Genomic DNA, 27,055 nt, shown 5'->3' on the forward strand with positions numbered 1-27,055 from the left:
AACATGGATTTTTACGGTTTTTTAAAAATCAATAATATGCATGGTGTTGCAGGCGTCCACAGGCTACAGTGATTGTTTACCATCACAAGGACTGTATTACATTTAGCCACCATAAAATAATTAAAGATTATGTCCTACAGAAAACCGAAACAGTGTACTCTGTTATGTCCATGGTACTGCTCATGTCTATAGGCGACGGTTACCACTTTCCATCAGGTGGGCCGTCAACTTGTTTGCCATTCTTAGTTGCATAAAAAAAATCATAATAAAACATTGTTCAAAAATGTTGAAATTTCAATTTATTTAAATATCAATAACTTGTTGCTATGTTTGTGTGTATGTACGTAATCGTACGTATAGGTATAGAACTAATCTAGAACTCGTTGTCGCTGAGGGCGGACACGCGGCCGGGCGCGGCGCTGGGCCGGCCGCTCGCCAGCCGCAACTCGCTTTCGGACGAGCTCCCCAGCGACTCGCCTTCACCCTCGCCGTCACCCATTCCTGCTCCTACACAATTATATATTTTTCTCAAACATGCTTGGAAATGTGAGCATTATTTTGACAATCTTCTTCGAGATAAATCAAAATTGCCGTACTGGCCAGATACATGCGGACAACGGCCGGCAAAAGTTGTATGAAAATTCGTATCTGTCGTGTTTTGCGGCCAGATTTACTATGTAAACGCATATCTGTCTTGTAATTTAAAAATGGAATGACCTTTTACTTCGAAACATAGCTACCAAGAAGGTAACTAATACAAGGTTTTATTTAAATTTCGAATAGGCTTGCAAATAGAAAGCTGTTTATTGAAAAAAAAAAACAAGAGAACATTATGGCGCGTGAAAAATTATTATTGTTCGTTATTCGTCATTGAATTTAAAAAGTAAAATTGTGTTTTTGATTTCAGCGCATTGTTTGAGAAAAGTACTATACAAGTATGTACTTGCATGTACGCTGCAGTAATGTACTAATAATTATTTATATATTTTATTTACATCCTTTAACCCAACCTTTCCCAAAGTAAGCGATAACACCCCCTTGTGGGCGCTGCAGGCCTAAAGGGGTGCGGTAAGAGACCCAGAAAAAAACGGGGGCGCTAAAAAATAATTTCTTCTCAAAGTGGGCAGTAGACAAAATAAGTTTGGGAACCCCTGCTTACCTTGTCTCAACCTAATAGGTTTTAGATCAATAGTTGGCTACCCCGCGGTCCCCCCTGGAAACCACCGTGCTGAATTCCAGGTGTATTCATCACGATGGGCTAACTGACCTGCCTTTTCATTCTCACCTATCATCCCTCGCTAGTGCCTTGTCAGTGTACACCGTTAGCGCAGGCGGGGTTACCATTCCGTTATCATCCATTGAATAGTTGGCTACTTGAATTCTTGAATTGAGATCAATTGTTATTTCTCACTGGAGCTTCGCTAGTGTAAACCAATAACCACTGGGTTACCTTTCCATTGTCAACCATAAAGAAAAAATGGTCGAATACTGGGTGCGATCACAGAGTATACAATTTGGTACTGAAAACGTTAAAATATTTCTAAAATAGCATTTTACTACGAGTATTAAGAAGCGAAAAAGGTTTGTTTGAATCGAAGCATTTGGCGTTCCATTGTTTCTGCCTACCCTAATGGGAGACAGGCGTGACAGATATGTATGTATGTATGTTATTTATTATTATTTCAGCCGTTAACTGTCCACTGCTGGACATAAGCATTCCCCATAAGGGAAGTTTTGACAGTAGTTCTCACGCTCGGCAGGCAGCTTGGCAAACGCAGTTAGGCTTTCAGACATGTTTTAAGAGGGACGCTGCTGCCCATCTCTCGTCCTCCCTTAGTCGGCTCTTACGACACTCACGGGAATGGAAGGGATGGCCCATTCTATACCGGGGCACATACAGCGTACTTAATAGTAATAGGTTAGTAAATACTTCAAATCAATGATTGGCTACTTGAACCCACCACATAGATCAATTCTGTAATCTCTTACTGGTACCCCACCAGTAAACCGTTCAATTGTGGGGGGAAAGGGATTGTTAGTAATGGAGACTTAGAATCCCATTGCTAGCAATGTACCTAACCAGGTCGACCTCCACGCGGTTCCCCCTGGAAACCATCATGGTTAGTTCCTGATGAATTCATCATGATGGGCTAACTGACCTGTTTTCATTCTCACCTATCACCCTTCACTGATGCACCGCCAGCGTATCTCGTTAGCGCAGGCGGGGTTACCATACCATTTTCACCCATAAAAAAAAAACCGTTCAATTGCCAACCATAAAAAAATAATTGTCTACTGGGCGCGATCACGGAATATACAGGTTGGAACTGAAATCAATAAAATATTGTAAAATCAGCATTTTACTAGTTAAAATTCAAAATTTAAACATCATGCTACTGTTAACGTCTGTAGGAGACAATTACCACTTTCCATCAGGTGGGCCGTCAGCTTGTTAGCCATTTTAAGTCGCATAAAAAAATTCTCACTAGCTATATTGGTGTTTACCATCAATGAGATCAGCGAAGTCATCGTCATCGGCAGCCGCCAGGGTGCGCGTGGCGGGCCGCGGCCGCGAGCGACTCCAACGGGACCCGACCTCGCTCCCTGCGGTACCACAAGCTTGAAATATAATGTATTCATAGAAATATACTTTGTTAGGTTGTTTTAGATATTTTTGTCCTGGTAACATGACAATCCCATTACCTGCGATATATTAAATTATCAATAAATATAATATAGGGCATGGCAACTTCAGAAGACAGTGGAATGAATGGGCTTTATAAACAGAAGTTTAGCAACTCTTTGCTAAACTTCTGTTTATTCTCTCTAGAGAGAGAGAGAGAATTCATCTCTCTTTCTCTCTTCCATAGAGTTGAGTTTGAATCCTGTTTCAGTTAATAAGCTGTAGCCAACATTATCACTCGAATCATTCTTGGTTTCTTTTGAACATAAGCTTCCCTATGGGGCCCAATAGATAATTTGCATTCTACGAACTTCTTTGAGGAATGATCCTAAGCCACCTGCATCCACGAACTCATTCCATTAACTCTATTTAAGTTACTGAATACACAGTTATATATAGCTTTATTCATGTCTATAGTCGACGGATGGTAGACGACCATCAAGTGGCTCCATACGCCATTCAAATTTAGACGAAGAAAACTTAAGACTCTTTAGATATTTTTTTCTGATACCTCACTAGTATATACTAGAGCAGAAGTAATATTCCACGTCCACGAATTAAAAACAAAAACCATAGAGCACAAGGATTGAAAAATGAACATCAGAAATACTCACCATAAAACTGCCTATCAGAAAAATCGGAGTCGGAATGCGAAGCGTCTTCATCACGTATCTCGTCGAGAGAGTCTCGCGTCGAAGCCGCCATGTTGCCGAACGCGCGGCGGGACTCCGCACCACCTCCGGCCGTCTTGATCCTCAGCCGGGTCTTGGGCCTGGTGGCGGGGCGCGGCTGCTTCACTTCGCTCAAGTCCTTGCCGTCATCACTGGACTCCATCTCGTCCGAGTCGCTAAGCTTGCCCAGCACGTCCTCGGCTTCGTATTTATGTATGAGATGCATTATAGCCGCTTGCTGCTCCTCAGCCTCCTGTGTTCGTATGATAAGTATAAAAATTCATTATTCACAAATACAAACATATGAATAAAAAAAACTAACTGGACAATGTCTATAGTTATTTATTTCAGTGAAGTAATTACATTTAGAAATATCACTTCTAACGCATATTTTTTTTTATACAACTTAGAATGGCAAACAAGCTGACGGACCACCTGATGGAAAGTGGTAACCGTCGCCTATAGATATGAGTAGTACCATGGACATAACAGAGTATACTGTTTCGCCCATGATACCCCCCATGCGTTGCCACTCCTGAGGACTCAGGTGTTATTCCTCTGTACCCTGTAAATTCACGCCATATCCCACCCTTCAAACCGAAACACAACTGCTTCACGGTTGAAACACAAGTGGGACAGAGGTACCCAAGCATATAATTCTTATTGGAAAGGTTCTGAAAAATAAAATATTTTTTTAATAACTTAGTATTGTAAATAATGACTGACATGGGTTTTACTCAAATCCAAAAAGTTTAAACGTATCTAGCTAGATATGGGCTAAATGAAATAATTTTAGCAAACATTAGAAACTTCATAACCATCATACTAAATTCATAGGTTTTTATCTTGAAATTTTATCGTTTCCTGTCGCACAATATTTCACGTCAGTGATCTTCGTATACAATGCAAGGACCTAAAAAGCTTGGACATTAGAGGGCGCAACCCTCACCCGAGTACTAGTAATATTTCGGGATGACTGTACCGACATTTATTAGAATTAATGAAGTCGATTTAGCTATATAGATGTGAACATACATTTTCATACACTCAAAAAGAACTGACGTACGGGGATGAGATCCGTTTTTTCCAACACCGTACATAAAGATTCACACTATATAGAAAACACAATTTTTTGCTAGCATCTATAATAGTACATTACTGCAGCGGCCAGCAACTGAGGCATTGATGGATGAACGTGCAAATGTGGGCCGAGGCGTAGCCGAGGTACACATACGTGAGACCATCAATGCCAAGGCTTGTATAGTACTCTTCTCAAACAATGCGCAGAAATCAAAAACACAATTTTACTTTTTAAGTTCAATGACGAATAACAAACAATAATAATTTTTCACGCGCCATAATGTTCCTCTGTTTTTTTTTTTCAATAAACAGCTTTCTATTTGCAAGCCAGTTCGAAATTTAAATAAAACCTTTTATTAGTTACCTCCTTGGTAGCCATGTTTCGAAGAAAAGGTCATTCCATTTTTAAATTACAGGACAGATATGAGTTTAAATAGTAATTTATCTGGCCGCAAAACACGACCGATATGGATTTTCACACAACTTTTGCCGGCCGCTGCCCGCATGTATCTGGCCAGTACGACAATTTTGATTTAGCTCTAAGAAGATTTTCAAAATAATGCTCACATTTCCAAGCATGTTTGAGAAAAAATAATAACCTCTAAATTTTCCTGTAAGTAATGAAGAAAGAAACGTTTCTGCCATGCATTGTGTATTACCAATGACGTAATCTCGTAAATGCGAGGAGGTGAACTGTAACAAGTATGTAATAACAAAAGTGAAAACAATGACAGGCCAAACATGAAAGAAATGTATAATTTAAGCAATTCAACAGATGTACATTTGTATTGAGAACAGATGTATTGTATGTATTGATGTATTGAGTCACCGTTAGAAATGTACACATTTATAGAGAAATCATATACTTTTAAATCTTATCTTGTTTTCGAAAAACAATCTTTGAAAAACATTGGAAATAGAAACAAGCTGACGATACACGTAAGGCCATGAACTAAAGCCGTAAATAGAATAATCAGAATAATCTATAGTGCCGAATGTATTTCATATAATAGTTCCTATACTATGTGGCTAGCTCATATTGCCGCTTCACAACGCTGGTATCACTCGGTCAGTTCTTGCAGATATCCTTGTTTCGGCCGTGTAATCATCGTACTGCAGTTTTCCTTAGTTCCTTAGTTCCAGATCTAAGGATGTTAAATGTTAAATGTGATCATTCTATCCTTTAATTACTATTTAATTTAATCAATATTCTTTTATGTAGCAATCTTAATAATTTTAAATTGACGTATCATAAGAATTTGTAACAGATGTATATTTTGCAAGAAGATTTATTATTTTGCAAGAAAAAGTAGGAATAAAAACAAAATTAGCCAGCCCTGTATAGACAAATGGAAATATATCTATCGATAGTGTTTGAGAGAGACTGAGTACATACACATGTGTAGATAATTGTTTTCACTAGGATGTAAGAAAAGTCGATTGGCACAAACAGAACAGTGCAGAAGGAAGAAATCTTGAAATAAGCTTGTACACTAAGTAACCTGGCAACATAATGTTAGCATAGATGGCTGGTAACATATGACCAGAGAGCTCAAGCGGGGATACCGATGATGAAATAACCAAGACGCACTTCTATTATAGGTACGCTAATACATTTACCTCTGCTTGAGCGCTCTCCAGTACGCTTAGCTGATGCTTTAACGCTTCGACGCAGCGGTACCGGAGCACGTACTGGTCCCATAACTGCTCTATTTCAGTCTCCAACGCCGTCAGTTCACCTTGATACGCTGGTCTAGCAACGATCGTAATATAAATAACTATTTAATTGTTCAACATTAGTAAGCAAGCAGGCAGTCCTTAGGATGGGCGTTGTAAAGTTCCCAATAGATATGTACAACATGAATGGATTTATTTATTAACATAAGCCTTCCCCATAAGGAGAATTGCTAGTAGTTGTCACGCTTGGCAGGCAGGTTGGTAACCGCAGTTAGGCTTTTAGAAATGTTTTAAGAGGAATGCTGCTACCCATCCCTTGACCATTACATCTCTTAATCGCCTGTTACGATACCCATGGGAAAGAAAGGGGTGGCCCATTCTATGCCGGGACCGAAAGGGGATATGGATTGATTATCCTATTTTATTGTAATATTACATTGATAAAGATAGGAGATGGACGGTCAAGATTGCCAACTAGTCTCAGTAACAAAATTTGTTCAGGCAATTTTTGATAAGCAGGCGACGTTATTGAAGTCTCAACTTACTTGATCTTCTGCACAGTGTGCAGTCTCTTCTCAGCTCTCTGCAGCTCGGCCCTCCTTCGTTCTAGTTTAGCGTCCAGCGCTGATTCGCTAGCGGCGACATTGTCGATCTGCTCTCGACCATTTGCAACTTTGGCGGTGACGGTGTCGAGCGCGCGACGGAGGCAGGCTTCCATGGCTGCCATGTCCAGAGGCCGTGATAAAGCCTGCTCCCTTTGTTCCTGATGATGCAACAAATACAACGTAAATCATCATTCTCCTCATCATACTAGTTTATTTAGTGCTAACTGTAAACCTTCCCCATTATTATTATACGTATGTATATATATATATATATATATATATATATATATATATATATATATATATATATATATATATATATATATATATATATATTCCTTCCCCTTGGGGGGGTATTACCAATAGTTGCCACACTCGGCAGACGGACTGGCAACTACAGTTAGGTTTTGAATATATTTTAAGAGGGACGCTGCTGCCCACCCGTCGTCCTCCCTTAGTCATCTTTTACGACATCCACAGGAAAGGAAGGGGCAGCCTATTCTATGTCAGGACCATACGGCATTACGTATTATTTTATGATAGTTATCGCATGGTGTCACAGAAAAGCGAGTTCTGGTTGTCTTCTTCTAGATTCAAATTCTAGAGTGAGAATGCAATGTTTCACCTTTTATCTCCAGGATACCATGAGAAACTATTTGATTAGGAGAATAAAGCATAAGACATGACAATCTGATACAGATGTACATATATTAGTAAGATGCAACTACATGAATTACATGTATCAATGCTCTAGATCAGAGCTGTCCAAACCATGGCGCGAGGGCCACATGTAGCCCGCGGCTTGAATTGATGTGGCCCACCTAATGTTTTCTAGCTTCTAAAAGATACATAATGAAAAAGTAATACAATAACAAAAAAATGATATTGTAACTGCATTTTGTTTTTACAAATATTTTGCGGCCCCAAATGATTTTAACAATTTTATTAGCCCTAGACTCTTTCCCAAGCCGCTACAATGTCCCAGTCTTTTCCGCAACTGCAGTGCCCCCCCTTTCCTTTCCCACATAAGTCCCTTGTTCCTCTCTTTTACTAATTTCCTTTACGCATTTCCAACGTTCCTTTCCTTTTTTCCACAATCCTTTCCTCCAAACCGTAGGTGGCGGAAACCACCAACAAATGTATTGCCAAAAAGAGTTGACGTCAGGCAGGCGGCCGGTCGTAAAACACACAAATAATAAATGGGATAAGGATAGGAAGATAATGATTAGCCCTAGATCCTATTTAGTTTGGGCAGCCCTGCTCTAAAGACATAATTTTTTTTTTTTTTATTTTATGTGCGTGTACCTTATTTTCAGCCTCCTTAGCTAATAGATCGTACAGGAAAGCGCCTTTCGCCGTGATATCGGTAGCCAAAGCGCGCGCTTGTTTGATCTCTGCTAACTGGAAGATTTTATGTGAAACATTAGGGTTTCTTTAGAATAAACAATGTGTACATAACACCTCTGGTGTTGTAGACGTCCACATACTACAGTGACTCTTTACCATCACAAGGGGTGTATTCCAGTTTGCTGCACCACAAAAATAATCGACTTCAATTGTGACAAAACCATTTTTATTATTTTGTCTAAAAATTAAAAAAACTGAACCGATTTTAATAAAATTTCTTTGAGAGCAAACTATGTTATTTTTGTCTAAAAAGAAAACTCCTGAACCGTTTTTGATAAAAATACTATGGGACCAATCTGTAAGAATAACTAATGTAATCGTTTTAGACAAAAAAATTTCCAAATCGGTTTAGAACCGACGAAGTTATGAGGCAACATACATAAAAAAACCCCACTGATAACCACTTTCTTTTTGACGTCGGTGGAAAAAAAAGTTTAAAGTAGACATACCCGGCTGCTAACGTCGTAGGTCACGACGTTAGAATCAACTTGGCTGTCTTCAGGCGACGGCGACTCCAGCGCCGCTCGCAGCAAGGAGGCAACCTTCAGCATTTCCCGCACCGCCCATCCGTCGGCACCGTAGATTTTCTTGCCATTCAGCTTTAGATTTGCCCTTGAATGCTGAAAAATAACATTTCTGTTACTCTACCCGTGACAACACATCAAGCAAGTTACGAGTTCTCTGTCATGAATAAGGTGGTAAGATTACAGCATAGCAAGAACCAAATTTAAAAATAGCTATCAAGGTACCAGAGGGAGACTTTATACAAAAGTTGTTTGCTTGGCCACCTCTGTCCCATTCGTGTTTTTACCGTAAAGCAGATGTGTTTGCATGGCTGTGTTTCGGTTTGAAGGGTGGGATATGGCGTGAATTTACAGGGTACAGAGAAATAACACCCAAGTCCTCAGGAATGATGATGCATGGGGAGTTTCATGGGCGAAACAGTATACTCTGTTCTGTCCATGGTACTGCTCATGTCTATAGGCAACGGTTACCACTGTCCACCAGGTGGGCCGTCAGCTTGTTTGCCATTCAAGTTTTATAAAAAAAAAGGTAAAAAAAAGCGGTATCTTACAAACAAAGCAGCGGCGTGAGTGACAAGAGCCACCCTCTGCTCCATGGTGTCGCGACCGCCGTCGAGAGTGGCGTCGGGCTCCACGCGCGCCGCCAGCCACCGCAGACATTCCTCCACCAGCTCCCAGTTCGGAGTCCGGAAGCTCTCCAATGAGATCGGCCGTGGGAAGCCCAGCGCTCGCATCGCTTCGCTAAAGTCTGACCCGCGACAGGAAGGATAGTATTGTTTATATTATCTGTGGTATTGTTGAGATGTTTTAATAATAATTTAGTTTTTTTAAATGGCTTGAAATAACAAACAAGTTGACTTAAAACGCCTGCGCTAACGGGATACGCTGGCGGAGCACCAGTGAAAGGTGATAGATGAGAATGAAAACAGGCCAGTTAGCCCATCATGATGAATTCATCAGGAATTAACCATGATAGTTTCCAGGGGGAACCGCGAGGAGGTCGACCTGGTTGGGTATATTGCTAGCAATGGGATTCTCAGTCTCCATTACTAACAATCCCTTTCCCCCCAGTGTGCTTGGGTTAGTAATTACGATTAGTAGCTAGATCCATTGCTAGTTTTTTTTTAATGAGTGAAAACGGCATAGTCACCTCGCCTGCGCTTTCGGTATACACTGACCGGGTACCAGTGAGAGATAATAGGTGAGGATGAAAAGGCAGGTCAGTTAGGCCATCGTGACGAATCAACGACAAATTAGTGACGATAGTTTCCAGGGGGAACCGCGTGGAGGTCGATATTGATAACAATTGGGACGAGCCTCCCCATTACTAACAATCTCCTTCTCCCCGCTCCGTTGCGAGTCTTAATGGGTGACAATGGAATGGTAACCCCGCCCGCGCTACCGGTATACACCGACGAGGCACCAGTGGAAGATGATAGGTGAGAATGAATGCAAGTCAGTTGGCCCACCATGATGAATTCGACAAGAATTAACCATGATGGCTACCAGGAGGGCACGTGGAGGTCGACCTGACAAGGCATATTGTTAATAATGGGCCTGTTACTCCCCATTACTAATCCCCCCTCCCTCCATTTCTGTTCCTCTTGAACAGTCTATGATTTAACTATCCTTTCACATAATAGGTTATTATTAGAGGCACAGTGTACACTCACTTCTAAGGTCTCTGTATGACATTATGGTTGATCCAATTCAGGTGATTTTTCAAGTCATATACACTTACAAACTTGCGATTAGTGAATAATAATATTACAAGGTGTTCCGAATGTATTTACAGGTGATCAAATCGAGTTCTTATTTTCTTGCTATGTGTTTGTTGACATCACGCTGTATCTATAGCAACGTATAAGTTTTGTTGTAGCTACTTTTGGTATATTGTTCATTAAGGTTAATATAGAGAAACTAGCTGACTCGATAAACGTTGTTTTACCATATACACATTATTTCTAGAACTATACATGAAAATATATTGTACTACAATTATTATATTCGATTGTCATCTTGCAACCATATTGCGGCATATAAAAATTGCGATTAAACAACATAGGTTGATCGTAGAAGCGTGAAAATTTGAATTTGTATGTATTTTTCAATGTCAAATCCTAATAAAATAAAAATAAAAAATTTTGTCGAATAAAAAATATATTTAGGGGTAGGTCACCCTTATCATTGAGGGGTATGAAAAATAGATGTTGGCGGATTCTCAGATCTATCCGATATGCACACAAAATATCATAAAAATCGATAAAGCCATTTCGGAGGAGTTTGGTAACAAACACCGCGACACGAGAATTTTATATATTAGATATATGTAATACTAACATATAGTCCACATACCAATCTACTCATCTAATGGATTGGTGTATCGATAATATTGTTTGTACTATATTATGCGGACTTGATCTAAGAACAAGGAATTCCGAAATCTTTAGATTCACTCTTAGAACAAGGAATAATATATAATCTAGTAATGTAAAATTTATCATTGACAAATAATTGACATATCAAACGTTTTGCATATACTACCTACTAACCTGCTATAACCTAGGTAACTATTAACCTAAACTAATCTGCTATAAATTGTCAGAGAAGGGAAGTGATGGTGTATCTCTCGTCCTATTTTTACTAATTATATTTCCATAAGAAGAAAGGAGACAACTGTATGATTTACAGTTTTATTTTATCATTCCTTCTATGTAATTCCTTGTTCTCACGATTCTTACATCCGTACTTCACGCACACAAACATACTACACACTGTCACCTGCGCAGTAGCCTATAATTTAAGCCTATAATCTTCTCCACTTCATATAATACGTGTATACTTGTTGTAAGATCACATCACTAGTGTATATGGTACATCACTAGAGGTGGACACTGATTGGTTGATTAAATAGTATTGTAATAATGGCTGCAATAATTAAATATACCGTCTATTATTAAAAGACTATAAAAATATAACAATACTTAATCTCATAGTGGATTGGTTCAATCATTAAGAGGTAATAAACAAATAAACTTTCACATTTACAATATAGGTAATACGTGAACAAATCTTTTACAATTGACAATTCAGAGGGTACAAGGAGACTTTGTACAAAAGCCTTTTGCTTGAGCACCTCTATCCCATTCGTGTTTCAACCGTGAAGCAGTTGTGTTTGCATGGCTGTGTTTCGGTCTTAAGGGTGGGATATGGCAGTGAATTTACTGGGTACAGAGGAATAACACCTGAGTCCTCAGAAATGGCAACGCATGGGGGGTATCATGGGCGAAACAGTATACTCTGTTATATCCATGGTACTGCTCATGTCTATAGGCGACGGTTACCACTTTCCATCAGGTGGGCCGTCAGCTTGTTTGCCATTCTAAGTTGTATAAAAAAATCATTTGTAGTGAACAGGGAATTAACTAGATATGTACAGTTATGTACAATCAGTTTTGGTTTATATCATCAATGAAACTACAATTTATTCACGTGACTTTATTATTATACATATCTTTCTACTTTCGAAGCCCTCTAAAAAATCTCAAGTACTTCTAATATATTATACATTTTTTTTAAATGGATGATAATGGAATGGTAACCCCACCCGCGCTATCGGTATACACCGGCGGGGCACCAGTGAAGGATGATAGGTGAGGATGAAGCAGGTCAATTAGCCCATCGTGACGAATTCAACAAGAATTGTTCACGATGGTTTCCAGGGGGAACCACGTGGAGGTCGACCTAATAAGGTATATTGCTAGCAATGGGGCTGTCAAACTCCATTGCTAACAATCCTTTTATTAGGAATGTATCTAAATTATTTGTTTAAATATTAAGTTTTTTTTGTCATAAAATAATAGATTCCTTATTATAACTAACTTAGCGGTGTTAATGTTTTTTTTTTTTTCAAATTGGGCACACTCAGCAGTAGGCGTGTGGCACACAGCCAAACAGCTTTTATTTACTGCTATCCATTTTATATTTGACTTTGTTATTAATTGTAATCATTACTGTACAAGTGTTGTAATTGGTGCAAACGTACGAGTACAATGGGGCCGATTCTGATGCGGCATTTTCTAAATTTATCCTTAAAAATCAAATTTCAAGTTTAAATTACTGCGAAATATTTTATATCGGGACTAATACAAATTAATTTCCTAATAGATTCACAGTCAAAATGATTATAAAATGTCTCGGCGTATTTCCTTATGAAATCTGAACTGGGGTCGTTGTTGGCACAGCTTATTATTGGCTATATCTTATTTTAGAAATAATTTTTGACCAATTATCAAACCCTTAACTTTATTCGTTTTTGGAATATGGGTGTTTATTTCTAACTTTTTTTTTATACAACATAGAATGGCAAACAAGCTGACGGTTCACCTGATGGAAAGTGGCAACCGTCGCCTATAGACATGAGCAGTACCATGGACATAAAAGAGTATACTGTTTCGCCCATGACACCCCCCATGCGTTGCCATTCCTGAGGACTCGGGTGTTATTCCTCTGTACTCAGTAACTAGCAATATAATGCAGATCACACATAATAACACAATTTTATAAATCTTATGTTGTTTTATGTATTATCTATTCTTATGTACATGTTGTGTGTGATTAGTAACAAACAAATAAACGATATATCTATCTATCTATCTATCTATCAATATATTAAAGGTACCAGTGTCAACAAAACACCAATGCAGATTCCATATGGAAACACGGCGAGAACCTATAGTTCATGATGATCCATAATATAGATGTGATATTATCAAATTAAATTTTTAGATTCAGAGATTAGATAAATAGCACCTTTAGAATCGACAACTATGTTAATAAATTCAGATACACTGAGATATCGAACCTGAGTTCAAAGACAGAAGTCAAGAGGCGCCAGCCAGCAAAAGAGGCAAAGCGACATCTGCAGTTTATAGTGAGTTAACATAATTATAATATCTTTCTATTTACTGTAGGTATGGATAATCTGGTAGTATTGTTTTATTGTTAGCCTATTCCCTTTGGCCGCAACAGAATATCAGCGCTTTGCTCTTTTGAGGGCGAAGCAATAAACTGAGTTGTGGCCATTTTGTATTGTTATGGCACACAAACGAAAAATTGTATTTGGCTTTATGTATTTTTTTTTTAATAATTTATGTTATCTCACTTTTATGTTTTACGTTTTACCAGAGGGAGACTTTGTACAAAAGTCGATTGCTTGGGTACCTCTGTCCCATTCGTGTTACTACCGTGAAGCAGTTGTGTTTGCATGGCTGTGTTTCGGTTTGAAGGATGGGATATAGCAGTGAATTTACACGGTACAGAGGAATAACATCTGACTCCTCAGGAATGGCAACGCATGGGGGGTATTATGGGCGAAACAGTATACTCTGTTATGTCCATGGTACTGCTCATGTCTCAAGGCGACGGTTATCAATTTCCATCAGGTGGGCCGTCAGCTTGTTTGGCATTCTAAGTTGTATAAAAAAAAATCTTGACTGGAATAGATAAATTACTTATTCTGTCTTTACTCTTTTCTCCATGAACAAAAAACTAGCATCATAAACGCGCCTATTTTATTTTATCGCAAAGAAAGCAGTATGCTTCAACAATATATTGCTAACACATTTTTCGCAGGCGTTCCTTGTTTTTCTTTGAATAGACAGATATTTCGTATAGATTCTAATGAAACGAGATTGTCAAAATGTAACTTTAAATTTGCAATTTGATATTATAGTGAAATATTTATGCTAAGGACAAATATAAACGACATTTTTAGTAGTACTACTCCAGAATTGCTTTACACTGTATTGTCGATTGTCCATACGTAAAGTTTTATGAAATAATAAAATTTAAATTATAGAAGTGTAGACAAAATAGAATCAAATTAAAATTTTCACCACAATAGGGTCTTTTTCGTACGTTTTATAATATTTTGATAAGCGGTATTGAATTTGTTAACAACCTAAACTCAAAAATATATAAGCGCATTTGCAAATGCAGACTACATTTTTTTTTATACAACTTAGAATGGCAAACAAGCTGATGGCCCACCTGATGGAAAGTAGTAACCGTCGCCTATAGACATGAGCAGTACCATGGACATTACGGAGTATACTGTTTCGCCCATGATACCCCTAAGCGTTGCCATTCCTGATGACTCAGGTGTTATTCCTCTGTACCCAGTAAATGCACATCATATCCCACCCTTCAAACCGAAACACGGCCATGCAAACACAACTGCTTCACGGTTGAAACACGAGCGGGACAGAGGTACCCAAGCAATCGACTTTTGTAGTCTCCTGGTCTCTACATACTCGTCGTTGGTTTTTAATAGAAATATATAAAAAAAAGAAAAAAAAAAACAATAGAACAAGCGTAATCTAATTATTTATACAACTATCAACATAGTCAAATACATAAAATTAAGGCGATTTGAAATATGGAGCCAGATTAAAGAGGTCGTGTGTAGAGAACTAGATTACATACATGTTGTTTATATTAAGCATTTTTCTACTTTATTTATGAATAAAATTTATTGATAACAAAAGTTTAATACAAAAGAGGAACAAAACATGTGTAGCAGGTGAAGATGTTGGGCAAACTGCCGAAGTGGTCCCCGCTCAGCGTTATACTGCAGTCGAGGCACTATAGCGAATTAAACCACAATAAATTTTATAGTTACTTTGGCCTCTTTGTTTCTAGACTCCAAATATTTCAATAACCTTTAAATCTATTGTGTGCCCAATTTAATGGAAAAATCATAAGTCTATGGAGGTCGGCGGCTGCCTCATGGCGCGCTTCAGAGATTCCTCCCGCTTGATCGCCACGCGTAGCCGCGATGCTTTCAAATGTCTGCAACATTAAGTTTTCAATATTACTTGTACTGTTTTGTTTTGCGTTGGTTTGGTCATTTGGAGAGGATGGATGAAAGAAGAATTACGAAAGAGATTTATCTAGCAAGAATGAATGGAGATGTCGCCCTAGACGGACGTATGTCGACCAAATAGGCGACGTGCTGAAGAAGGGCCAAATTAAAAGTACCCGTAACCAAGTGAACGTGTATGAAAAGATTGATGAATGTGGAAGAAGCGAAAGCGGTTTGTTTGAATCGAAGCATTTGGCATTCCATTGTTTCTGCCTACCCTAATGGGAGACAGGCGTGACAGATATGTATGTATGTTTTGAACTAGTATCCTCTATTTATAGTATTGGGGAATATAATAAAGATGACAATTCTCAAAGTAAAATCAAATATTCTTAATATAAAGATATAAATGTCATATAAAATTAATATGAGCTTCGCACGGGTGGACATTTTTACAACATTTTAAAAAGTGGTTATTGTGACATAACGATAATAGTTGGACATATAGTATCGTGAAGTTTTTTGTAGTTATTGATATTTTCTTCAATATTGTAGAACATACTTTTGTTCTATCACCAATAGTTTCCGCAGCGCACGCGACGAAAGATATTTTATAGCATTTTTTTACACCTGAGTTACGTTACTAAAGTTTTAGTAAGGACCCCTAATCTTTTCTAGCAATAAATATAGCCTGTGTTACTCAGGGTAATTGTAGCTTTCTAATGGTGAAAGAATTTTTGAAATCGGCAAAGTAGTTTTTGAGTCTATTCATTATAAACATACATACACACAAAAATACAAATCTTTCCTCTTTATCAATTTAGTTCAGATGTAGATTGCTTTCCAGGATGGGGCACCAGGTAAGGACGAAGCAGGTCAATTAGCAACGCTGTTAAGGCACCAATAGAAAACATAAAAAATCACATTGACATTTAAATAATGAATAAAGGTAAGAACAGACGACATATTGTTTAAAATTAAAATAATATAAATATAAAAAGATCTCTAAGTTTACTCAAAGAGTAAATAGTAAAATTTTATTTGTTTATCGAACCTCTGCCTGATCCTCTCCTCTGTCTCCGGCGACACCTCCCTCTTAGTGACAGCGGCATCTCTGATTATATTGCGCAGCTTCTGCATACAGTCAGCAAGGTTCAGTTGCTGAGAACGAGTAGCATCCGAACGGATGATGATATATCCATCCTTTGTCAACTTCTTACCGTGCTGAAATATGATAGGAATATAATAAGTATGCCGTCACAACATTTAGTGCCTGGTTCTATCCTTAAGCTAATATGTATTTGAGAGTAACCAATCTATTAGCATAAACCAGGACACTTAACTCCAAGTTAAGAAGTATTTTTTTTTCCAAAATAACTCCACCAAGAATAGAACCTAGGACTTCATTTACAATGTGCATACTATTTTACTACAATAGTCACTAAAGTTCGTGTTCTACCGCTTATACAACGGATTGTGCTCAGAGGAATTATTCAATATGATGCCTACGGCCACTTTCTACCATCGTACGGCTCGCCATCGACAGGGAGTTCACCCTCATACCTTACAGCCTAAATGGTCGCGTACAACGCGGTTTCAGAGATGCTTTCTCCCACGAACACTCAGGTTATGGAATGAGCTCCCTGCCGAGGTTTTCCCAAGAGACTACAGCATGGGGTTCTTCAAAAGGGGAGCAAAGAGGTTTCTTCAGGGTCGGCAACGAGCGCGTAATACCTCTGGTATTGCAGGCGTTCATAGGCTACGGTGACCGCTTACCATCAGGTGGGCCGTATGCTTGTTTGCCACCTCAGTGGTATAAAAAAAAAAGTATGTTTACTTAATTTATAGAACATATTAAATACTGAGAAAATAATTCTTATTTGATGAAATTTCTATAAAGTAGTAATTAAAAAAAAAGTTATGTCTCATTAATCTAACCTTAAATAACAAGAGAGAAAGAGTGGACAAAGAAGAGATGCATCAAAAACCTCGTACATACATATGTGCATGAAGAGGTGAATTATGTTAAAATTCTTCAATTTATACAAAATATACAGTACATATATTTAAAGGTGGTAAAACACATGACACTAATCACAAAATTAAAAAACCAATTTTAAATACAAATACAAAATAAACTTGATTTATGTAGGTTTACAAAAGAGCATTTTAAGATGGCTTTATTTGTAATTTTCCTTAATCTTGTGTTTTATTTCTTTAATCACTTTTTACAACATCCAGGGAATTAATAGCAGTAATGGAATAGACTCCATCACCACATAAACAACCATATTTAATCACTACTTTAAGCCTTCACAAACTGTGTGTATTTTTTTGCACACCATCAACCATCACGGACAATATTCTCCCAGACGATAATTTGACCTACTTAATGGTAAGAACAAATTCCAAAAAAAATCAATAATATGTCCCAAATTTCTTTTTTTTTTTTTTGTTTATTATTTGTTTCCTTAGTTTTTGACTTGAATACTTTACCCCCTGATGAAATAAAATTTTGTAATCTTTTCAAATCTTAGATATAAATTAAGAAGAAATGTTTTGGAGATTTATTCTTCATATAAGCGCCTTTCAAAACCTTGCCTATGAGGTATGTGTGTGTGTAAGTTTTTTTACAAAGGAGTTCGAGACCACATCCTTTTTTTCTTACAAAGATATGCATCAGGTCCAAACTTGGCGCGGATAATATTGTCGTATATGGTTGGTGGAGGGTTAGCTATCAATACTAATGGAAATTGATAAGAAAGAGTTAGTTTAGATAATAAACTAACCAGCTGCAGCAGTCTCTCTTTGATCTCTGGGTGTATCCAGTCCGCATCCTTCACTTTGAACCTCAGGTCAACCTTTGTATGCACCTGTATAAAAAGCAGTCAGAGATTACTACAGCTGAATATCAATAGCAGGACAAAAGGGATGGGTAGTGATGGGGTTTAACAGCTCTATTAGTAGCAATATACCACATAGAGTTGATGTCCATGCTGTTCTTCCTAAAAACCACTGTAATTAATTTTTTTTTTATACAACTTAGAATGGCAAACAAACTGACGGCCCACCTGATGGAAAGTGGTAACCGTCACCTAGAGACATGAGCAGTACCATGGACATAACAGAGTATACTGTTTCGGCCATGATACCTCCCATGCATTGCCATTCCTGAGGACTCAGATGTTATTCCTCTGTACCCTGTATATTCATGCCATATCCCACCCTTCAAACCGAAACACAGCTATGCAAACACAACTGCTTCACGACTTTTGTCACGCAATCAACTTTTGTACAAAGTCTCCCTCTCCTTCTTATGGAATTCATCACTATGGGCTAACTGACCTGCTTTTGACCTCATCTATCACCACCTACGGATACCACACCTACATATATCAATAGCAGGCAAGGTTAATATATTTAATTATCAGCCCATAAAAGAATATCAACAGTTTATTAAAATGGTTTTCTTTTCAATAGATGAAGATTGAATGGTGTTCTCGACTATAATAAAGGTAGAAAGTATAATGACAGGACACCATGACATAATGAAGTTGAAGCTGGTTTCATATTTATTGTTTCATTCTCCTTTTGACTGATCTGTATTAGTTGGCCCATTGTCACAAATTTACTAAAAATGACTATGACGACGTCCAGGAAGACTCGTGTAGAAGTTGACTGGACAGCACCAATGAGGACTATCATTTCTATTAATAACAATTCCTCCCAATTAGTTAGGATCGTCATGTTCATAGTGTCATGTTAATATAAATAATAAAATTATGAACAATAAAGATAAAAACACAACAATCAACAACAACAAAATTGTAAGAATAATTTCATTCCACTTAAAATTAATTATGGCTTAGATATAAATATTTGGGTGAGTGGATACGCTTAGGGAATTGAATATAACAAAATTATTAAATAAAACAGAAGTTTTTAACAGTACCTTATTGACATTTTGACCGCCTGGTCCTGAGCTCGCACTATATGTGATATCCAACTTTTCAATAGGAATAAAACCAGAAAACTTTTCCTTTGGATCTGGAGTCTGAAAATCCAAGTATTTATATCGATATAAAACTTAAGTTTTTTTACTCATTTCAATAAAATATCAATGAAATATCACTATGACTCACAAAAGTGGGAGTTGTAAGCTTCAAGGAGCTGTTGGGATATAAGGTTTCCAAGGAAATTGCGCTTTTATAAGCCATAGGCCTCATCAAGGTTGTATAATGTACATTTTGCGCCAATTTTTGTATGAGAAATAGTCTTGAACAGGTTAACGCCATATTTATTACAATAATACTATTTAAATATATGTAAATATTAACACTTTTGCATAATTAGAGACTAAAAGTTTATTTTATAGTAAATCTATTAGGTTAGAATTAATATATATTTGATCAGGACTGCCTGAATGACTGACTGATTGCCACTGACAATAGGATTGATGGTGACTGACATCTCGGGTGACGTATCTAACATTTCATATTTTAAACTAAAAATTGTCAAAGCGCGAAAACTTTCAAATTTACTTTTAATGGAGATGCCAATGAAATTGTCACACGTTATTATATCCACAAAGATTTAGAAACAGAAGAATTTAGTTTATATTCTTAGCATATTTGTAAATTATGAATACTTGCAAAAAGTAAGAGCCAATAATCTTTCCTTTCTGTCGGTGTCGTAAAAGACGATTAAGGGAGGGCTAGGTATAGACAGCAGCGTACCTCTTAAAACATCTTTAAAGCGTAACTGCGGTTGCCAATCCACCTGCCAAGCGTGGCAATTGCTAACAACCCCCCAATGGGGAGGCTTATGTCCAGCAGTGGATATTTAAAGGCTAATATGACGACGATGATGATATTTTTATTTTCCTCATAATATCTCATAATTATATTCAATTTACAATGGGACAAAAGTCATTGTCCACCTGTCAAAAATTTATATATGTCCGCCTATATATTGAACAAAAGAGACACCTGTTTAGGATCTCAATTTCTCCAATGTTGAAAGCTGAAACAATACATATTAAGCGGTCATAAAATACCATATTTAATAATAATCTAAGTCGCCAAGTAGCGCCATAATCACCGTTTTTGTGCTAAACTAACAAAATTACTGGTTTTAATTCTCTCGGAGAAAAACACGAGACGTAAATGCGCGCGCGCGTATGTCACGCTCCAGATAATTTAATTAGGATCCCGTTCCGCTCGGGGGGCCGCCTCACGTTTCTACAAGAATATTTAGACAACAATAATTCATACATTTTGACACGTTCGCGGTTCTCTTTTCTTGTCGTCCGGTAGATTACCATTCAAATCCACTCTGCAGCCGTCACAGTGGAGACAGCTTAGCCACAGTTGAATTCTTTTGTCGAATGGATACTTCTTTTGTCGAATGACATACGACATTCAACTTGGTAGAAAGTGGTACCACATATAGATTGGCGACTGCAGTTAGGGTTCAGAGATTGGTGGTGTTTAAAGAGAGACGCTGCTGCTCAGCCCTCGCCTTAGTCGCCTCTTACGACACCCACGAGAGAGATATAAATAACATTCATAACACGAATTATGGATTTCGGTCACAATCATTACAAACTAAACGGTGATAGGTGACATCCTGTAATCCCATATTCATAGTCGTAGATAGAATATCCACTATCTAACTTACACATTGCGGGGGAGAAGGGATTGTTAGTAATGGGGATTAGTGGCCCTATTGCTAGCAATATACCATACTCTGTCAGGTCGACCTCCACGTGGTTCCCCCTGGAAACCATTGGGATTGACTTATTGTTAGATTCATCATGGTAGGCTAACTGACCTGCTTCATTCTCACCTATCATCCCTCACTGGTGCCACGCTAGCGTACACCGATAGCGCAGGCGGGGCTACCATTCCATTATCATCTATTAAAAAAAAATTTGCACAAGTAAGTGAAAAACATACTGGAACTAACCTGGGATAATTTTAATTGTTGAAAATGTGGCGATAACATTGATGTATTTAAAGTTGCCCACCCACAAAATCGTTTGATGCCCACCTCATAATCATTTGTCGTCCACACTAAATCTTGCAAAGACTAGTAGACCCGTTTGCGCTGTTGGTATACATCAGGAGGACACCAGTGAGTGATGATGGGTGAGGATGAAGTGATGTTAGTCGGTCCATCGTGTTCACAAAAGTAATGTACTGGTGACATGCGTGGCGTGATGCTGTCAGTGCGTAGACGATAAGCGGCCATTATAACGTGCAACACTAATAATATTTCATTCGTGCACGTTATGCGGTATAGAAGATATTATATTGTCACATAAACACAGTTAACGAAAATAATTACCTTATATAAAACCGTTATATATATATATATATATATATATATATATATATATATATATATATATATATATATATATTTCTCAAACATGCTTGGAAATGTGAGCATTATTTTGAAAAGATAAATTACTATGTAAACTCATATCTGTCCTGTAATTTAAAAATGGAATGACCTTTTACTTCGAAACATGGCTACCAAGGAGACAACTAAAAAAAGGTTTTAATTAAATTGGCTTGCAATTCAATTTCGAATTGGCTTGCAAATAGAAAGCTGTTAATTGAAAAAAAAAAACAAATGAATATTATGGCGCGTGAAAAATTATAATTGTCCGTTATTCGTCATTGAACTTAAAAAGTAAAATTGTGTTTTTGATTTCCGCGCATTGTTTGAGAAAAGTACTATACAAGCCTTGGCCACAACTAGGCATTGATGAACTCACGTATGTGTGCCTCGGCTACACCTTGGCTCACATTTCCACGTTCGTCCATCAATGCCTCAGTTGCTGGCCGCTGCAATTATGTACTAATAGTCTATTTCAATAAAGGTGATTTGAATTTGAACCCTGTGGTACTTATAACCTTTTCTATGTGGAAAGAAAGAAAAGAATAATTTTTATTTAAGTAAATTTAAAAATTAAAGTATTTTTTTAATAGTACATTTTTATGTTTCTACCGTCCATTCGGATTCGGATTAATGGAAGGTTACGAGTTACCGCTTTCCATCAGGTGGGCCATCAATTTGTTTGCCGTGTTCTGTTTATTTATTTTCTGAGTAAAGTAGTTGTGCATAGCTAGTGAATTCACACTGAAATGGTGGCTTCGAATGATGACAGGTGAAGATGAAAAGGTCAGTTAGCTCATTGTGACGAATTCAACGATAAATTAGTCACGATAGTTTCCAGGGGTAACCGCGTGGAGATCGATCTGATAGGGTATATTGATAGCAATGGGGACTAACCTCCCCATTACTAACAGTCTCTTCCCACCAACAGTTAACGGCTGATATGATGAGGATAATTAGTGGAATGCTGGCCATCACCTGTGCTATCGGTTTACGCTGACTGGGCATCAGTCAGGGATGATAAGTGAGGATAAAAGCAGGCCAGTTAGTCCACTGCGATAAATCCATCATGAATTAATTACGGTGGTTGGGGGGAAAGGGATTGTCAGTAATGGAGACTGAGAATCCCATTGCTAGCAATATACCCAACTAGGTCGACCTCCTCGCGGTTCTCCCTGGAAACTATCATGGTTAATTCCTGATGAATTCCTCATGATAGGCTAACTGGCCTGTTTTCATTCTCATCTATCACCCTTCAAAAGTGCTCCGCCAGCGTATCCCGTTAGCGCAGGCGGGGTTACAATACCATTTCCACCCATCAAAAAAAATCCACGATGGTTTCTAGAGAGATGATGTTGAGGTTGACCTGACAGTGTATATTACTAGCAATTGGAGTGCTGCTCTTCCTTACTAAAAACCCCTTACCCCAAAATTTCTTAATAGTAATGTTCTCAAAGTACACCACACAAAGTAATAAATGCTAAGTCGCTTGTTAATTATATCTTCATCTGCTTCTGAAACGTAAAACCTACTCCATGAAAATTAAAATCGGCAACTAGGTACTTTCATCAATTATGTTAATGTATTAGATACGTACAAGTGCGCGGGCGCACGCCACCCGCCGCTCGGCTGCTTTCCGAATTCCAAGCTCGGATTAACGATGCTTGCACTCGTAAATTCGCCGTTCTTACTGTCTCTTAATGCCAATACCATACTCTCATTTATAATACACTTAATGTTTTCCAGTTTTTTTTTTTTTTTACATCTTGTTGTCACGATTCTATGATAAAATTCATTGAATTATTGAATCATAAATCGGTATTGAGTTTTAGCTAGCGGGCTAGCGCTAGCGGCCCGGTACGTGCTTCGCTACGTATAAAGTGAAATAATAAAAAAATAATTAATTTAAACATCAAATTCATTTATTCAAACAAAAAAAAAACTGTCAACACTGAAAAAAGAATCAATCTTCTCATCCCCATCTTAAAAAAAGATTGAATTTAACATAAAAATCCCCATTAACAAATTGATCCACCATTTATAGAATTTATTTGTTACAAAAAATGTAATAAATGAAGAACCGCTCGAACGATTTTGTGCAAACTTCACATAAACCATCTACTAAATAGTCCGAACAAACCCTAAACATTTGGTTTGGGTAGGTGAGCCCGTTCTTGAATTATAAAATTACAACGAAAAGTGGCATTAATTTTTATATATATATAGATTATGTGCTCGTCACAATGTACCCCCAAGAGACGGCGTAGGTATGCAGTTCTTAATATTTGATATAGGTTTTGTTTTGCCACTTTGAGGACGTGGATTTCATTGGCTGTCTCCTAAATCTCTCTCATTATTCCTAAATGTCACACAAAAACATAAAAATGCATGTAGGTATCGCGATAGGATGAGATAGAGGTATCTATATACGCAAATTTAATCACTTTGAACTTGTTTTTGCAGTACAATGGCTAAGCGCAGGATAAAGCCCGCCTTCACGTTCACCAGACACGATTGCCCACCCATCCATGCCCCTGACAGACCACATTCACATTTCAATGAACTAACAGGCACCAACGAAAGCGTATAATTAAAAATTAAAATCAACAGTAAAAATTCTTAATTAAATGGCGCACATACCGAAATTGCTGCTGAGACGCTCGCGTCTTCACGCTCTTATAGGCAAGGCCTACTATATCACTGGTGTAATCTGACCTCTAAATAAGATTAAATCCCTCCTCTGCAGTCCATTTTAGTTAGCATCGAAAGAGGTACGGCAGCTCTTTCATAACTGGTGCCATGTTATGGCTACATTTTACAACTTTAACGGAAGATGAGGTTACAGCCCGCTAATTAGTGCTTGATAGAGACGTTTTCTACGCTTGTAATGCAACATTGGGAATATCGTTGCTTAAACTTACAGATCAAGGATCTATTGCTACTCTTCATGATTATTACTAGTTAGCTATATTTCGTAGCAAGCTGGTAATATTTGTTTTTAATGCAACTTAGAATGCCAAACAAGCTGACGACAACCTGATGGAAAGTTGTAACTGTCGCCTATAGACATGAGCAGTACCACGGTCATAAGAGAGTACACTGTTTCGCCCATGATACCTCCATGCGTCGCCATTCCTGAGAACTAAGGTGTTATACTTCTGTACCCTGTAACTTCACTTCCATATTCCAAACCAGAACACAGCCATGCAAACACAATTGCTTCACTTGAATATAAAAATAGAAGGGTATATCCGAGAATTCTTTGAAGCGTGAAAGAAATATCACTTTGTAGTTACATAAATGAAATAAAAGTTCAAAAACTTCTCTATAATTCCTCAGACATTTTTTTTTCGGAGTCTTGAATATTATGAGTATTAAATACACGTATAGCTGAGTGATATGAAGTTTTTATGGTATTATATTTAGGTATAGGTACGCTTTGGACTGGTTATATTTCTACCGTATTTATTTTATTTTTGGTTCAGTCAGTAAAAAGGAAACAGTTGCATTTATACTTCCATTTGAAAAGTCACCTGATTGATCAATAAAATGTAAAGTATTATAAAAACTCTTGATTTTATCTTGATTTTACTTATGTATTTTATGATTATTTATACAATAAATTTGACCATTCCTCTTCGAGTTCTTTTCATTCGCACTCAATTCGTGGAGTCGACATACGATATATGCTATTACCATACTACGTGTTAATTATTTATCGATTCCACGCTTCCGTGTTATCTTGAGCATGTACCAAATAATAGAAGTAACGCATTCGCTGTCCGTTCATTATCTCTCGGGAACGTAGCAATCTTAGATGCGTGCTATCGCCAATCTTTCCAGCAACCGCTACATTGAATGAAATAGCTCCGTTTATCGCGATCTGAGACACGTACGCTGTCTCTAGGAATTGCATACACAGATTGCAGCGGAATATTCAGATTGCAGATTGAGGCCAGTTCTTGTAAATCTAATGATGTCACATTTTCGCTACTAATCTACTAGATAGGCGTTGTATTATCGCAGTGTAGAACGTCGCTTCTCTTTGGATTAAAATATTGATTTTGTTTTCATGTTTTTTAATAGTGTAACCATACAATTCTTAAAATTTAATATCTAATTTGTAGCATGACATGCTATTGGCGGAGTATTTTATGATATTTAATAATATACTATGCCAATATCGGCGTCAGTCACTACTTTAATGGAAGTATAAAAATATTAACCACGATTTCGCTTCCCTAAAAATAACTCATCATTGATTAATATATTCATTGTCCACTGTTGAGCATGGACTTCTACAAATAAAATGCTACAAAGAAACAGTCGGACCCTTAGCAATTTGCAGCCATATAAAGGGAGATTCCTTGTGCCAGTGGTGTTCTACTTTAATGAACTCCCCGGTTTTAGAGTAAGGGCACACGGGTATGCGACCATAGCCTCCCTAACCAGAGCATTTTCTGAACAATCTTCATTTCCCAATTGTTATATTCCCCTTTCACTTTAACCACTAAACCTTCATTTATTGTTTTACCAAGTTCCTTTACTAGCTCGCAACGAGGGCAGTCGAGGTTTCTTTTTTTCTTAAACCTTCGCTTCATAACGTATTGAGCGAATACTATCAACAAATATATTTTTAAGGGGGGTTGACGTTAGGCAAGTGGCCGGTTGTAAAACCAGAAGCCAAAACCATGCGTGATATTTTTTTTTATACAACTTAGAATGGCTAACAAGCTGACGGCCCACCTGATGGAAAGTGATAACCGTCGCCTATAGACATGAGCAGTACCATGGACATAACAGAGTATACTATTTCGCCCATGATACCCCCCATGCGTTGCCACTCCTGAGGACTTAGGTGTTATTCCTCTGTACCCAGTAATTTCACGCCATATCCCACCCTTCAAACCAAAACATAGCCATGCAAACACAACTGCTTTACGGTTGAAACACGAAAAGGACAGAGGTACCCAAGCAAACGACTTTTGTACAAAGTCTCCCTCTGGTAATAAATAGTCTGGAAATGGTCTGGTGTGATATGAATTAAACCATATTACGCCGACCCCAAATAATTGGAATAAAGGCACGAAGATAATAACGATGATCGAGAAATATTCCAAGATGCATATAAAAAAATT

General features: G+C 37.7%; 2 protein-coding genes and 1 long non-coding RNA gene across 4 annotated transcripts; 1 reads left to right on the forward strand and 2 right to left on the reverse strand.

Annotated features, from left to right (window-relative positions):
* Positions 1-281: 281 nt before the first annotated feature.
* On the reverse strand, positions 282-10,614 carry LOC116413488 (clusterin-associated protein 1). The gene is made up of 9 exons (XM_052903341.1): positions 10,321-10,614; positions 9,199-9,395; positions 8,573-8,743; positions 8,022-8,117; positions 6,657-6,874; positions 6,055-6,187; positions 3,298-3,607; positions 2,506-2,604; positions 282-507 (listed from the first exon to the last, which is right to left on the reverse strand). Exons 1-9 carry the CDS (start codon positions 10,340-10,342, stop codon positions 374-376), a joined length of 1,380 nt encoding a protein of 459 aa, XP_052759301.1. The 5' UTR covers positions 10,343-10,614; the 3' UTR covers positions 282-373.
* Positions 10,615-11,574: 960 nt separating this feature from the next.
* Positions 11,575-16,527, forward strand: LOC128202570 (uncharacterized). Of its 2 annotated transcripts, none has more exons than XR_008253860.1 (3): positions 11,575-11,666; positions 13,436-13,580; positions 16,360-16,527. It is a non-coding gene; the product is annotated as an uncharacterized LOC128202570 (long non-coding RNA). The 2 variants fall into 2 exon arrangements; XR_008253859.1 differs by having other exon boundaries at positions 11,582-11,666; positions 13,325-13,580.
* On the reverse strand, positions 15,011-19,942 carry LOC113509381 (peptidyl-tRNA hydrolase ICT1, mitochondrial). Its single transcript, XM_026892716.3, has 5 exons — positions 19,655-19,942; positions 19,465-19,566; positions 18,302-18,385; positions 16,567-16,736; positions 15,011-15,499 (listed from the first exon to the last, which is right to left on the reverse strand). Exons 1-5 carry the CDS (start codon positions 19,805-19,807, stop codon positions 15,406-15,408), a joined length of 603 nt encoding a protein of 200 aa, XP_026748517.1. The 5' UTR covers positions 19,808-19,942; the 3' UTR covers positions 15,011-15,405.
* Positions 19,943-27,055: the final 7,113 nt, after the last annotated feature.

Source organism: Galleria mellonella, unplaced genomic scaffold (assembly GCF_026898425.1).
Source record: "Galleria mellonella isolate WM207_F2 unplaced genomic scaffold, CSIRO_AGI_GalMel_v1 utg139, whole genome shotgun sequence".
NCBI classification, from domain to species: domain Eukaryota; kingdom Metazoa; phylum Arthropoda; class Insecta; order Lepidoptera; family Pyralidae; genus Galleria; species Galleria mellonella.